At 42.3% G+C, this 16,703-nt stretch overlaps 1 protein-coding gene across 1 annotated transcript in view; it reads right to left on the reverse strand.

The window, feature by feature from the left end:
* Window positions 1-16,703, reverse strand: part of cacna1ba (calcium voltage-gated channel subunit alpha1 Ba) — a 170,078-nt gene that overhangs the window by 53,163 nt on the left and 100,212 nt on the right. Inside the window, exons 8-14 of the mRNA XM_090237216.1 lie at window positions 11,238-11,353; window positions 10,814-10,903; window positions 9,995-10,078; window positions 6,905-7,114; window positions 6,568-6,680; window positions 6,332-6,444; window positions 6,085-6,216 (exon numbers count right to left, since the gene is read on the reverse strand). Coding sequence (XP_090093342.1) covers window positions 6,085-6,216; window positions 6,332-6,444; window positions 6,568-6,680; window positions 6,905-7,114; window positions 9,995-10,078; window positions 10,814-10,903; window positions 11,238-11,353 — 858 coding nt within the window. The remainder of the gene's footprint in view (window positions 1-6,084; window positions 6,217-6,331; window positions 6,445-6,567; window positions 6,681-6,904; window positions 7,115-9,994; window positions 10,079-10,813; window positions 10,904-11,237; window positions 11,354-16,703) is intronic.

A 16,703-nucleotide genomic window follows, 5' to 3' on the forward strand; every position in this document is an offset into this window, starting at 1 on the left:
ATAAAAAAAATAAAAAAAATAATAAATACTTACGTAAATAAGGTATTTCTGTTTTATATTTATAATACATTTGCAAAAATGTCAAAAAATCCCATTTGCTTCGTCATTATGAGAGATTGTGTGTAGATTGATGAGGAACATTTTTAATTTCATCAATTTTAGAATAAGGCTGTAGCTTAACAAAATGTGGAAAAGGTAAAGTGGTCTGAATAGTTTCCGAATGCACTGCATGTAATTAAAAGTCTCATTAAAGCATTCAGGCGCCTCCCTCATATCAGCATCAGTTTTGGACACAAGTCTGTAGTCAATATGCATATCATCTACACTGACATGTAGGCTTTTTTTATTCATGTACATGACAAATAGATTTTAATATAATTCCAATGTTGGCATCTCTGATTCAATTCTAATCGAAGTAATTGTTTGATATTGTGATTTTTATTACTTGTCCATTCGGACAACCTAAATGTAAAAATGTTTTACTTTCCTGGACAAGAGAACAAGTGTTAATGTCAAGCCCTGCTATAGAGTATAGACTAAGTATACAAAACCTTACACCTGCTCTTTCCATGACATAGACTGATCAGGTGAATCCAGGTGAAAACTATGATTCCTTATTGATGTCACTTGTTAAATTCACTTCAATCAGTGTACATGAATGGGAGGAGACAAGTTAAATAAGGATTTTTAAGCCTTGTGACAATTGAGACATGGATTTTGTATGTGTGCCATTTAGAGGGTGAATGGGCAAGACAAAATATTTAAGTGCCTTTGAAAAGGGTATGGTAGTAGATTTTTCACGCTCAACAGTTTCCTGAGTGTATCAGGAATGTTCCACCAAACAAAGAGCCAGCATCCCTGCATTGGAGCCAGCATCCCTGTGGAACGCTTCGACTGCTTGTAGAGTCCATGCCCTGACAAATTTACATTCTTCTGAGGGCAAAAGGGGGTGCAACTCAATATTAATAAGGTATTCCTGATGTTTTGTATGCTCAGTATAGATGATATTCAAGAGTGCATTATGCATAATGATTCATGCACCTGGATGGAGTACCTCAGCTCAAGTCGATTTGTCTAGCATATACATTACCAGTCAAAAGTTTGGACACACCTACTCATTCTAGGGTTACTCTTTTACTATTTTCTACATTGTAGAATAATACTGAAGACATCAAAAATATGAAATAACACATATGGAATCATGTAGTAACCAAAAAAGCGTTTTATTGTTTTATTTTTTATAATAAAAAAAATAAATATATATGAGATTCTTCAAAGTAGCCACCCTTTGCCTTGATGACAGCTTTGCACACTCTTGGCATTCTCTCAGTCCGCTTCATGAGGAAGTCACCTGGAATTAGTTGTGTTGTGACAAGGTATTCCAGGTGACTTCCTCATGAAGCTGGTTAGATTTTTTAGATTTTAGATTTTTTCAACACTTTTTTGGTTACTACATGATTCCATGTGTTATTTCACGAATTTGATTAGTATTATTCTACAATGTAGCTAAATAGTAAAAATAAAGAAAACCCCTTGAATGAGTAGGTGTGTCCAAACTTTTGAATGGTACTCTATTTCCTGAACAGCTTGAGGGGTCAGGCTTTGGCTGGATCTGGCTGTGTGAAGCAGCTTCACAACAACTAGTCCTTAGTATATTTCTGATTGAACACTGCACTGCACTGGAAGGTCCTGGACAACACAGATGGAACACTGCACTGGAAGGCCCTGCACACCTTATACTGACTGAACACTGCACTGAAAGAGCCTGAACACCACAGACTGACTGAATACGGCACTGGAACAGCCTGAACAACAAAGACAGAACACTGCCCTGGATGGGCCTGAACAACACCCATCCTGATTGAACACCTCACTAAAAGGGCCTGAAAACACACACACTGACTGAACACTGCTCTGGAAGAGCGTGAACAACACACAGGCTGATTGAACACTGCACTGAAAGAGAATGAACAGCAGATTGACTGAACACTGCACTGAAAGAGCCTGGATAACACAAACTGAACACTGCACTGAAAGAGGCTAAACAGCACACAGCCTGATTTAACCTGTTGAGTGTAGAGGGCAGTATTTTGATGTTTGGATGAAAAACTTACCCAAATTAAACTGCCTATTTCTCAGGCCCAGAAGCTAGAATATGCATGTAATTGTCAGATTAGGATAGAAAACACTCTAAAGTTTCCAGAACTGTCCAAATATTGCCTGTGAGTATAACAGAACTGATATTGCAGGCAAAAACCGGAGGAAAATCCAACTAAGATGTGCCTCTTATTTTGAAAGCTCCCTGTTCCATTGCATGCCTTCCCTCCATTTAAAGGGATGTCAACCAGATTCCTTTCCCTATGGCTTCCACGTGGGGTGAACAGTCTGTAGACATAGTTTCAGCCTTTTATTCTGAAAAATTAGTGAGAATGATCACATCACATCAGTGGATGGCTGGGTGCCAGCAGAGTTTTGCATGCGCAACAGCTTGGAGCAGACATTTTCTCTCTCTCTCCTATTGAAAAAGCTACGGTGTGGTTGAAATATTATTGATTATTTATTGTAAAAACAACCCGAGGATTGATTATAAAAAACGCTTGACATGTTTCTACCAACTTTACGGATACTGTTTGGAATTTTTGTCTGCCCCGTCGTGACCGCTCAAGCTTGTGATTTCTGAACAAAACGCGCCAAAACAAATGGAGGTATTTTGGAGACAAAAATAATCTTTATGGAACAAAAGGAACATTTATTGTGTAACTGGGAGTCTCGTGAGTGCAAACATCCGAAGATCATCAAAGGTAAGCGATTCATTTTTATTGCTTTTCTGACTTTCGTGACCAATCTACTTTGCTGTTAGCTGTTTGTAATGCTTTGTCTGCTGAGAGAGATGTCCTTACATAAACGCTTGGTTTGCTTTAGCTGTAAAGCTTTTTTGAAATCTGACTCGCCAGGTGGCTTAACAACAAGCTAAACTGTGTTTTGCTATATTGCACTGGTGATTTCATGAAAATGTAATATTTTGAGTAATTTAATTTGAATTTGGCGCTCTGCAATTCAGCGGATGTGGACGAAAATGATCCCGCTAACGGCATGGGTGCGCCAAGAAGTTTTTAACACTGCACTAGAAGGGCTTGAACAACACATATGCTTTAACAAAGTTAACCATTTTCACCGTAGTGTCCAAAACATCTTTCAAGCCATCAGGCATTGATTCTCGCTCAAAAAACTGCTGTCTTATTTTTCAAATGGGCATGTTTTGTTTCTAAATGTCTGCACAAGAGTGAAGGTTTCATCGAGTTGTGAGATAGTACTTTTGCACATATAACACACTGTGGCTGAGGAAAGGCACTACTCCCAATATAAGTGAACTTCAAATCAATGTACTTCAAATCAAATCAAAATGTATTAGTCACTTGCGTCGAATACAACAGGTGTAGTAGACCTTACAGTGAAATGCTTACTTACAAGCCCCTAACCAACAATGCCGTTTAAAAAAATACAGATAAGAATAAGAGATAAAAGTAACAAGTAATTAAAGAGCAGTAGTGAAATAACAATAGCAAGACTATATACAGGGGGGGGGGGGGGTACCGATACAGAGTCAATGTGAGGGGGCACTGGTTATTTGAGGTAGTATGTACATGTAGGTAGAGTTAAAGTGACTATGCATAGATGACAACAGAGACTAGCAGTGGTGTAAAGAGGGAGCACTGCAAATAGTCTGGGTAGCCATTTGACTAGATGTTCAGGAGTCTTTTGGCTTGAGGGTAGAAGCTGTTTAGAAACCTCTTGGACCTAGACTTGGATCTCTGGTGCCGCTTGCCATGCCGGTAGCAAAGGGAACAGTCAATGACTAGGGTGGCTGGAGTCTTTGACCATTTTTAAGGCCTTCCTCAAACACCGCCTGGTATAGAGGTCCTGGATGGAAGGAAGGTAGACCCCAGTGATGTACTGGTCTGTTCGCACTACCATCTGTAGTGCCTTGCGGTCGGAGGCCAAGCAGTTGCCACACCAGGCAGTGATGCAACCAGTCAAGATGCTCTCAATGGTGCAGCTGTAGAACATTTTGAGGATCTGAGGACCCATGCTAAATATTTTCCATCTCCTGAGGGGGAATAGGTTTTGTCATGTCCTCTTCACGACTGTCTTGATGTGCTTGGACCATGTTAGTTTGTTGGTGATATGGACACCAAGGAACTTGAAGCTCTCAACTTGCTCCACTGCAGCCCCGTCGATGAGAACTGGGGCGTGCTCTGTCATATTTTTCCTGTAGTCTACAATCATCTCCTTTGTCTTGATCATGTTGAGGGAGAGGTTGTTGTCCTGGCACGACACGGCCAGGTCTCTGACCTCCTTTGACCTCTAGGCTGTCTCGTTGTTGTCTGTGATCAGGCCTACCACTGTTGTGTCATTTGCAAATTTAATGATGGTGTTGGAGTCATGCAGTAATGAGTGAACAGGGAGTACAGGAGGGGACTGAGTACGCACCCGAGGGGCTCCAGTGTTGAGGATCACTGTGGCGGATGTGTTGTTGAGGGCACTATGAGGGCACTATGGTGTTGAACGCTTAGCTGTAGTCAATGAACAGCATTCTCACATAGGTGTTCCTTTTGTCCAGGTGGGAAAGGGCACTGTGGAGTGCAATAGAGACTGCATCATCTGTGGATCTGTTGGGGCGGTATGCAAATTGGGGTGGGTCTAGGGTTTATGTGATGATGGTGTTGATGTGAGCCATGACCAGTCTTTCAAGGCACTTCATGACTACAGAAGTGAGTGCTACGGGTCAGTAGTCGTTTAGGCAGGTTACCTTAATGTTCTTGGGCACAGGGACTATGGTTGTCTGCTTGAAACATGTTGGTATTACAGACTCGGACATTGATAATGTCAGTGAAGACACTTGCCAGTTGGTCAGCACATGCTTACATTACACGTCCTGGTAACCCGTCTGGCCCTGCGGCCTTGTGAAAGTTGATCTGTTTAAAGGTGATCACACACTCTTCCGGAACAGCTGGTGCTCTCATGCATGTTTCAGTGTTGTTTGCCTCGAAGCGAGCAGAGAAGTAGTTTAGCTCGTCTGGTAGGCTCGTGTTACTGGGCAGCTCTCGGCTGTGTTTCCCCTTGTAGTCCGTAATGGTTTGCAAGCCCTGCCACATCCGACGAGCATCAGAGCCGGTGTTGTATGATTCGATCTTAGTCTTGTATTGACACTGCTTGTTTGATGGTTCGTCTGAGGACATAGCGGGATTTCTTATAAGCTTCTTATAAGCTTCTGAGTCCCGCTCCTTGAAAGCAGCAGCTCTAGCCTTTAGCACAGTGTGTATACTGCCTGTATTCCATGGCTTCTGGTTGGAGTATGTACGTACGGTCACTGTGGGGACGACGTCATCGATACACTTATTGATGAAGCCAATGACTGATGTGGTGTACACCTCAATGCCATCGGAGTATGGATGTGGGCCTTACTTTTTAGAATAATTTATCAATTTTGAGCAAACAGAATGAGCAGCAGCTACGTATGGCTACATAAGGACCGTTAGTGAAATTCCCGCGAGAGAGTAACAATTCATGTGATTGGATGTTAATTATTTGACTAGCCTACCTGTATTTGACATTGTGATGTTATTTCGCTGAACACTAGATGGTTTAATGTTATTTTTGGCAATGAAACGAGGCTACTCATTTTATGTGAATCACATTTTTATTTGGCGTACCCCCGACAGCACTGCGCGTACCTCTGGGGGTACCCCAGTTTGGGAATACCAGTTTGGGAATACCTGTACTAGAGCAACAATGTAATGTAGTGAAAACAACTTGCATCTATATTACATTACAAGCTAAATGGTAATGTTAACAATAATACAACTGGGCTAATAATACAACTGGCTAATGGGTATTACAGTACAGTGCATGTTCTGGACAGGACCTTTTTACCATCGATGACCACTTTGGAAACAAGCGTTTTAATTAACACTTTTAAGTGATATCCTCTGGGTCCATATTGTACATTTTGTTGTATATGTCTGTTACCCAAGTCAATTAAGTTAAATTCAATACTATGAGAGGCACTGGAGGTTGACTCACATTCCCCCAAAGAGCTGCATGCCCAGTAGGGCGAACACCACGATGAAGAGGAAGAGGAGGAAGAGCAGGCTGATAATGGACTTCATGGAGTTGAGTAAAGAGACCACCAGGTTCCTCAGAGAGTTCCAGTACCTTCAGGGACACAGGAGAAGGACGAAGAGAGGAGAGGATAGCACTACATGTATAAGATTGTGTCATGTAAAGTTATCATGTCATGTTTTGGATGACAGCGTAACAGATCACTCACTTAGTGACTTTGAAAATCCTGAGCAGACGGAGAGCTCGCAGGACGCTGATGCCGTAGGAAGCCCCAGGTTTCACAACTGCCCAGATCACCTCAAAAATACTGCCTATAATCACCTGGAAGGAGAGTACATTGAATTACTTAAAATGTGCTTCTCCTTAATGCAATGCAGTGTAATGTCATTCTCTACAATACAGTTTTCAGCAGTGCCGGTTTTATTGAATTTTAGTCTCACTCACTCCAAAATCAAAACAATTGAAAGAGGAATGGAAGTAGTTCCTAGGTCCTAGTCCATACATTTTCATGGACATCTCAGTCAGAAACAAGCCCAGGAATACAAACTCTGCCAAATCTGCCGGGGAGAGGTAAAACACACAGATAAATTCACTGAGTCAAATATGTCTTCACCCTGATGTCTGAAGTGAAGGCACTGATTAAATATGACTAATACACTATAGATTGCATTGTACAAACAGCAAATAAGTAGAACGACAGGTTTGGTTGGTGTTGGTGGGGAAATCAATGGTAATGTACAGTATTCCCTCCCATGCAGGGGGGGCATTGGGCAGGACTTACACAGCGCATAGGTGAGCCACTCAGGCTGGTCATAATGGACAATGGCCACACACAGTGTGTTGAGGCCCACCAGACACAGGACTGTCCAGTAGAAGCTCTGGGCCTTGACCAGGCGTCTGATGGTGAAGCGGAGCCGCTTCTCTTTCCTCCGGAAGTAGGAAGCACTGTCATTCTTGCTGCTCTTTAGGCTGGCCCGGGTGAACGGAGAACCTGGGGGAGTAGCCCGGGTGAACGCAGACCCTGGGGGAGCAGCCCGTATGAACGGAGACCCTGGGGGAGCAGTGGGGGGAACAGCACACACACACACTGGACATAAAGCAACACAATCATCAATACTGTATTTCTCATTAAAATCATTTTAATGTAACTTGATGACCTGAAGGTTTTCACTTGGTGGGGACAGCCTACAAACATTGTTAGACACCATGAGAGGAAAAATAACAACATTACAGCTAATAAACCCCAGCTCTGTGCTGTGGCTAAAACAAACCACAGCATAGAATGCCAAATACAGCAACTTCTATGTAAATTAGAGGTAATTTATAATATGACCAATTGCAGATTGATCTTTACATTTCTCTTTAATAATAATGCATCATATTGTTCAGATGGACAGTATCCTTCTCAGTGTCCTCCTGGCTAGTTCATGGCATCCATAAAGAACTCTGTGCACTGCCCTCCTCCTTTCTCCTACATCTCCCAGCCCCTGTGCCGTAATAAACCCTCTGTAACTTAAATTAGTGGGGCTGGACCAAAAAAATAAAGGTGAAAAATGGTTCATTAGCATCTTGTTAGTGGCCCAGCAGAAGAGGGAGAATCATAATTTCATGGGCTATTTTCTTCTCCAAATCTTACTCTGTGTGAAGCATCATAAACTAAGTACCAAGTCAGGTTGCCCTTTTCCTTTCTCTTTTTCACTCTCTCCCTCCATCTCCTTCTCTGTGTCATTTCTCTTTTTATGGGATTCTAATACTGAGCCAAAACACACAATTTCCCTTTAATTACTGTGCAGTGATGCAGATCAAATTAAGGAGTATTAATAATCACTTATGCAGCAGGACTGAGGAGTTCAAACACATAGTAGTTAGCAACCAACCGCCAAGAAGGAGAGAACAGTTGGAGATGACTTTATTATGTTTTAATAAGAGTCTATTGCAATGCTTCTGTCATTAGTCTTTCTTAAAGGTCACTTGTCTAACAGAATAGACAAAACCAGGAGTCATTATGTCACATATTGTAGGCAATTGGCCCAATACCGCTGAAAAGACAAACTACTAAAAATACAAAATTATTTAATATGCAACATTATTCAATCGAAGGACAGTTTGAAAAAATATCATTCCAGACTTGCAGTTGAGACTGACATTAGAGACACGAGACAGCCAGTAAGTACATAGGTACAGTGCCTTGCGAAAGTATTCGGCCCCCTTGAACTTTGCGACCTTTTGCCACATTTCAGGCTTCAAACATAAAGATATAAAACTGTATTTTTTTGTGAAGAATCAACAACAAGTGGGACACAATCATGAAGTGGAACGACATTTATTGGATATTTCAAACTTTTTTAACAAATCAAAAACTGAAAAATTGGGCGTGCAAAATTATTCAGCCCCCTTAAGTTAATACTTTGTAGCGCCACCTTTTGCTGCGATTACAGCTGTAAGTCGCTTGGGGTATGTCTCTATCAGTTTTGCACATCGAGAGACTGACATTTTTTCCCATTCCTCCTTGCAAAACAGCTCGAGCTCAGTGAGGTTGGATGGAGAGCATTTGTGAACAGCAGTGTTCAGTTCTTTCCACAGATTCTCGATTGGATTCAGGTCTGGACTTTGACTTGGCCATTCTAACACCTGGATATGTTTATTTTTGAACCATTCCATTGTAGATTTTGCTTTATGTTTTGGATCATTGTCTTGTTGGAAGACAAATCTCCGTCCCAGTCTCAGGTCTTTTGCAGACTCCATCAGGTTTTCTTCCAGAATGGTCCTGTATTTGGCTCCATCCATCTTCCCATCAATTTTAACCATCTTCCCTGTCCCTGCTGAAGAAAAGCAGGCCCAAACCATGATGCTGCCACCACCATGTTTGACAGTGGGGATGGTGTGTTCAGCTGTGTTGCTTTTACGCCAAACATAACGTTTTGCATTGTTGCCAAAAAGTTCAATTTTGGTTTCATCTGACCAGAGCACCTTCTTCCACATGTTTGGTGTGTCTCCCAGGTGGCTTGTGGCAAACCTTAAACAACACTTTTTATGGATATCTTTAAGAAATTGCTTTTTTCTTGCCACTCTTCCATAAAGGCCAGATTTGTGCAATATACGACTGATTGTTGTCCTATGGACAGAGTCTCTCACCTCAGCTGTAGATCTCTGCAGTTCATCCAGAGTGATATTGGCTGCATCTCGATCAGTCTTCTCCTTGTATGAGCTGAAAGTTTAGAGGGACGGCCAGGTCTTGGTAGATTTGCAGTGGTCTGATACTCCTTCCATTTCAATATTATCGCTTGCACAGTGCTCCTTGGGATGTTTAAAGCTTGGGAAATATTTTTGTATCCAAATCCGGCTTTAAACTTCTTCACAACAGTATCTCGGACCTGCCTGGTGTGTTCCTTGTTCTTCATGATGCTCTCTGCGCTTTTAACGGACCGCTGAGACTATCACAGTGCAGGTGCATTTATACAGAGACTTGATTACACACAGGTGGATTGTATTTATCATCATTAGTCATTTAGGTCAACATTGGATCATTCAGAGATCCTCACTGAACTTCTGGAGAGAGTTTGCTGCACTGAAAGTAAAGGTGCTGAATAATTTTGCACGCCCAATTTTTCAGTTTTTGATTTGTTAAAAAAGTTTGTAATATCCAATAAATGTCGTTCCACTTCATGATTGTGTCCCACTTGTTGTTGATTCTTCACAAAAAAATACAGTTTTATATCTTTATGTTTGAAGCCTGAAATGTGGCAAAAGGTCGCAAAGTTCAAGGGGACCGAATACTTTCGCAAGGCACTGTAGATCAGTATACAGCAGTGAGCAGTGTGAAAGCTAACAGGTTGGTTGAGATGTCAGAGGTCACGGGCATTGGCCTTACCAACAGATGAGATGTCAGTGAAGTGGTCTTCGCCCTCCTCAGCGTTGATCAGGTCATTCTTGCTCTTCTTGGCTCTTTTTAACACTGAACACACATTAGAACAATACTGTAGGGTTAGCAGTACTGATGGGTATGACATCGGCTCTCAGAGAATTAAAACCCTTAGCCTACAATGTCCACACCCCCGCATAATTCTAATTAACATAATACAAAGATTCCCATCAAAATCCCTCTGTTTAAGCTAGAGATATCTGTTTTTTGCATGGGCTGCTTAGACAGGGCTTAGACTCTAGAGGGTTATTAATACAGTACTTCCATCAGGTAACTGACTTACATTCAAAAAAGCAGCCCACAACTTGAACCCTTCACATTTATGACAGCTTGTGAAACAGCATCTCATGAGAGGCCTCTTAGGTCTTGTTGGCGCAATAGACCATTCAAACTTGACTGGCAACACAGCCCCCTCACACACACTCTCCCAGGCTGGCTCTCTCTGAACTGTAGCACTGTGCACCTCTCTCCTGTTTTAATCAAATTTACATGTTGCCCCAACACACATAATTACTGTGGGTTCACACTCGGGCTGTGATTCATTCTGTGCTGGGCTAACAAGCAGCAGCACAATATCTAAATCAGAGAGGGTGGGTGGCATCAGCCCAAAGCCTGACATAGCCACAGCCAGAGAGGAGCCTGGGAAGACAGTCCTGAGCAGACACAGGGAGGCAACACAGACAAATCTCATCCCCAAGGTCCTGAGTTTTCCCTGATCAGATCAGGCGGTCTGAGCAGCCTAACTCAGGGCCCGACTATACCCTTCACCTGGGTTGTTGTATTTCCTCTTGTACCACACTCCATCCAGAGGAGACATCTCTTCAGCATGCTTGTCCTCCTCTGCCAGCATCACCTCCTCTGAAACAAATACATAGCCACACACCATAACATGAACACACACACACGCGCACACGCACACACAGATTTCCAAACCATCAGCATAGTTAATATTACATATCATAAAACCCTAGGACTAATGCTATGTCAGCATAATGTAATATACTGTATATTTCTAGGTCATATAGCTAGATATAAGAAAATGTGCGGTAGATTACTGCATATAGTATCAACTCCCATTTGCCTGTAACTAACCCTTGAGCAAAATCTGAAGCAGTATTTAAGTAAACTTAAGTATTAGAGTAAAGTTAAAGTTTTAAAAGTAAAAGCGAGAAGGAGTAGAGGTCAGTCTGACCTGCCTTGCATATCCATTCCAGGTATCCAGTCAGCTCCCTCTCGATCTGCTGCTGCCTGCGAAGCTTCAGAAACTCCTGCCTCTTCTCCACACGCTCACGCTCCTTGGCAAACTCCCTGCGGGGACAAACACACACACTTATCGGACAAGCCTGGGAGCAACACACACAGGTCAGAGCCTGGAGCACTCATCTGCTGACAGCAGTCTGCCACCCAACTGTGGAACTGGCTGTGAGTGAAACTTTTTGGAGAGACACTTCTAGTCTTTGCTTCCTCTACATTAAAAACTTCAAAAAGCATGATTTTGCGAGTCCATATTGCCAATACAGTCAGGGGTGTATGAAAACATCAGATCTCTGTGGTTACACCATGAAGCAATCATATTTCTGACACAATCTGATAATATCTTGGAACAACAAGCAACCCAGTTTCCCTTGCAGAAAGACAAATAGTCAAACCTATTTAATAAACAAACATTTACCCGACACAGGCCCAGAGATCATTAGCTGAAAGATAAAGTTTCCTACACTGTACAGTAAAGGATGATATACTGTAACTGCACTCTACACCAGTGTCTTCCAACCCCTGGCCCTTGAGTGCCCCAACAGTACACCGTTTCGTTGTAGCCCTTGACAAACACACCCACATTGAGGGCTTAATGATTAGTTGAGAAGTTGAATCAGGTGTGCTTGTCCAGGGTTACAATAAATATGTATACTGTTAGGGGTACTGTAGGACCAGGGTTGGGAAACACTGCTCTACACAATGCATGCAATTTCACTTTGGAAATCAAATGAGCGTCATTCATTTGCATCAGTGCTTGTTCCGAATGCACTCACAACATAGAACAGTCAATTAAAAAAACGCTGAAAGGTGCATGTGGTGGTTTGTGTAACCACAGACCCACAACTCATTATCTAGCCAATTAAATAAGCCCATTTAAATTATTATTATACAGGTGTATCCTGGGAATAAATAGGCCTACTGCTGATTGGGTAAAGGTTGGATTACCAAGACAAAGAGGGGGGGTCTCACTCATTAACCTGCACTGTGAAGCCACAAACAGAACATCACTGTTGCCATCTCCCTGGATTGAGTAGCTGAGGTTGAGGACATGCTTTTATTTATCTTCCTCCTTCCACCCACAACTTCTCTGTGTGTAGTACTAGCTCCTTAAGACCTGTTAACGGAGGGATGGGAGGGGAGGGAGGAGGACAGAGACACACAGAGAGAGAGGGACAGTAGTGAGACAGAGAGAGAGAGACGGGGAGAAAGAGAGACAGGGACAGGGAGAGAGAGAGAGGGAGAGAGAGAGAGATAGGGAGAAAGAGAGACAGAGAGAGATAGGGAGTAAGAGACAGAGATGGGGAGAAAGAGAGATATCGGGAGAAAGGTCCACAAATACCATCTAGACACCAATGCCCTAGAGCACACAAAAAACTATACCAACCTCGGCCTAAACATCAGGACCAATTCGACATCCCAATTAGGATCTGCCTAAAAATACTTGAATCAGTTACAGTTAACCCATTGCTCTTTATGGTTGTGAGGTCTGGGGTCCGCTCACCAACCAAGAATTCACAAAATGGAACAAACACCAAATTGAGACTCTGCATGCAGAATTCTGCAAAAACATCCCGGTGTACAACATAAAACACCAAATAATGCATGTAGAGCAGAATTAGGCCGATACCCGCTAATTGTCAAAATCCAGAAAAGAGGAATTCTACAACCACCTAAAAGGAAGCAATTACCAAACATTCCATAACAAAGCCATTACCTACAGAGAGATTAACCTGGAGAAGAGCCCACTAAGCAAGCTGGACCTGGTGCTCTGTTCACAAACACAGACCCCACAGAGCCCCAGACAGTACCACAATTATACCCATGAGAAAACAAAAACATAATTACTTGATACATTGAAAAGATTTTACCAAATAACAGAGCAAACTAGAACGCTATTTGGCCCTAAATAGAGAGTACACAGTGGCAGAATACCTGACCACTGTGACTGACACCAAATTAAGGAAAGATTTAACTATGGATAGACTCAGTGTCAACACCCTGACCTTGACTACCTGGAATTTTGACCTTTGACCCTAGATATCATTTATTTTACCTACTCTTTCATATGAGCCCATAAGTTTTGTATGGAAAATTTTGGGGTCCCCTTTTAACAAAGTATCGCCTCTCGAGGCGAGATCCCCTAAAATGTTATAATTCATTTTTGGTCGTAGGCGAAAGGTTTTTATATATTCTCGAGCCTAATTGGATTCCGAACGAACGCTCTCAAGAGAAGGTGCACACTGCCCACAAAATGAGGTGGAAACTGAGCTGCACTTCCTAACCTCCTGCCAAAATGTATGAGCAAATCAGAGACACATGTTTCCCTCAGATTACACAGACCCCCAAAGAATTTTAAAACAAATCCAATTTTGATAAACTCCCATATCTATTGGGTGAAATACCACCGTTTGCAATCACAGCAGCAACAAGAAAAGGGCAACCAGTGAAGAACAAACACCATTGTAAATACAACCCATATTAATGTTTATTTATTTTCCCTTTTGTACTTTCTATTTGCACATCGTTATAACACTGTACATAGCCATAATATGACACTTTATATGTCTCTATTCTTCTGAAACTTTTGTGAGTGTAATGTTTACTCTTCATTTTTGATTGTTTATTTCACTTTTGTTGATCTATTTCACATGTTTTGGAAATGTAAACATATGTTTCCCATGCCAATAAAGCCCTGTGAATTGATTGAATTGAGAAAGAGAGATTTTAGGCAGGGTTTCTGTACAGCACTTTGTGACATCAGCTGATGAAAGAAGGGCTTTATAAATACATTTGATTGATTGATTGAGGTATACAGAGACAGACAAAGCAAAAAAAGAGAGAGAGGGGCAGATGGAGAGAAATGAGGGATCCCCTCCCTGAACGGTCCAGTTTCACAGCTCACTCGATGAGAGCCAAGCAGTGATTGGTGTCTCGCCCTCGCAGGTCTGAGGGAAGCTCCTTCCTCCATTGCAGTGGCTATGTGTGTGTGTGTGTGTGTGTGTGTGTGTGTGTGTGTGTGTGTGTGTGTGTGTGTGTGTGTGTGTGTGTGTGTGTGTGTGTGTGTGTGTGTGTGTGTGTGTGTGTGTGTGTGTGTGTGTGTGAGGGGGGGGGGGGGGGGCTGTGAGGAGGTGGTACAAGCTCCACAGCAGTCCCTCAGGTGGGGGAGTGAGTCAAAACACTCCTCAGCAAGCCTCACACCAGCACTGAGCGCAGACTCTCTCTCATCTTTCTTTCTCTCTCTCTCGCGCATCTTTCCCTCTCGCATCTTTCTCTCTCTCTCTCATATTTTTCTCTTTATTTATTTTATACACAAACAGATTAGCTAGACATACAGGCAATCCCAGCTACACACTCTCTCACTCAGCCTGTACAGTACACACAGGCTCACCGAATGCAGAGAGATTGCAGAGTAAAACACACACAACAAGCAATCACTCATAGACACATTTTGCAAGCAGTACGGAGCGCGCACAATATCAAACTGCTCAGAGCTGGGATACTATGCCAAAAAATGGGAAACTGTTTTAAGCTAAAGCTACAGTATAATAATAAAGGACCTGGAAAATCTAAAGAAACTGTAGCTTACATATCACACACAATATAAGCAACAAGAACATGAGTCAGAAGTCAAGGTTCAGACCAAGTGGTACAGTATGTGAATATTGATTTACAGCTGTACAGCTGTGAGTTGTGGAGCAACAGGACACAGCATGAGCCTCCACCTGACTGACAGATGGACATTACCCTGCTGGGAAGGATCTGAAAAACCTGACCTTCTACTCCACACAGAGGAAAAGAGGGAGGAGGAAAACGTAAGGGAGAGAGAGAAGGTGTACATTTTTATTGTGTATTTCACTTTAGTTTATTATCTACTTCACTTGCTTGGGCAATATTAACATATGTTTCCCTTTTTTTTTCTTTAACTAGGCAAGTCAGTTAAGAAAAAAATCATATTTTCAATGACAGCCTAGGAACAGTGGGTTAACTGCCTGTTCAGGGGCAGAACGACAGATTTGTACCTTGTCAGCTCAGAGATTTGAACTCGCAACCTTTCAGTTACTAGTCCAACACTCTAACCACTAGGCTACCCTGCCACCCCACCCCAATACAGCCCTTGAATTGAATTGAGAAGGGGGGGTAGAGAAAAATATTAAAAGCCAGTGTTGTGCCTCAAGCTGGGCTGTCTGTGGCACTCCCTTTGTTCTAATCAAAGCCCTCACAGAGTAAGCTGATGGGGTGATTTGGGCAGGAGGGCGGGGGACATTAGGAGGGGTGATGAGATAAAAGATGAGCCTTGCTGTCTCTGCCCGCTGCTCCTGGGGCTGTGGCCTCTAACCCATGTGTTTGGCTGCAGCCCTGGCCCCGGCCCCCTGCAGGACAGACAGTGGCCTTTAGAATGTGACACAGCCCTGTCACAGTGCATCAGTGACCTTTATCCCTTCTGACCACAGTAAACACGGCTGACATGTTTTGGTATCCTTCCCCAGATCTGTCTCGACACAATCCTGTCTCTGAGCTCTACGGACAATTCCTTTGACCTCATGGCTTGGTTTTTGCTATGACATGCACTGTCAACGGTGGGACCTTATATAGACAGGTGTGTGCCTTTCCAAATCATGTCCAATCAATTTAATTTACCACAGGTGGACTTCAATCAAGTTGTAGAAACATCTCAAGGTTGATCATTTGAAACAGGATGCACCTGAGCTTAATTTCGAGTCTCATAGCAAAGGGTCTGAATACTTATGTAAATAAGGTATTTCTGTTTTAAATTTTTTATGAATTTGCAATAATTTCTAAAAACCTGTTTTCACTTTGTCATTATTGGGTATTGTGTGTAGATTGATGAGGAATCAAGTTTATTTAAAACCTCTTAAATGTTAAGGCCCCATATTTGGGGAACCTATTGGATTTGTTTTATTCAATTCATTATGGTATGAGAACAGTAGCCCCTATTTGCAAAAGCAAGGTGTCTACGGAGAGTTGAGTATCTTGGCTATTGATCGGTATCTTAAAATATTTGGTGTGAATTACTACCATACATGGGCATACAAACTTATAAGGGCAGGCTGAGCTGATGACCTTATTTCAAGATGGCTGCTACCTACATTCCGTTTAGCATTGTGAAGCATAAACAAAATAAGCACGGAATACGTTGATACACACCAAAAGCCGGGACTCCATAGATCATGAGGATGTCTTATTTGTCTGCCTGGGACCTATCGTTATTGATCACCAGACCTGAGAGTCAAAATGTTTATTTTACACAGCGTTTTCACCAAATATCTTACAAGATAAGCTTCCATTTGGTCTGTGTTTGAGCTATGGCTACATGAGGGGTATCAAATTAATCCCTATGTTGGTAGGAACAAATATTGCATATTGCCGATGTTATCTGATG

This window comes from Oncorhynchus mykiss, chromosome 6, assembly GCF_057628025.1.
Source record: "Oncorhynchus mykiss isolate SJ-2025 chromosome 6, ASM5762802v1, whole genome shotgun sequence".
NCBI lineage: Eukaryota > Metazoa > Chordata > Actinopteri > Salmoniformes > Salmonidae > Oncorhynchus > Oncorhynchus mykiss.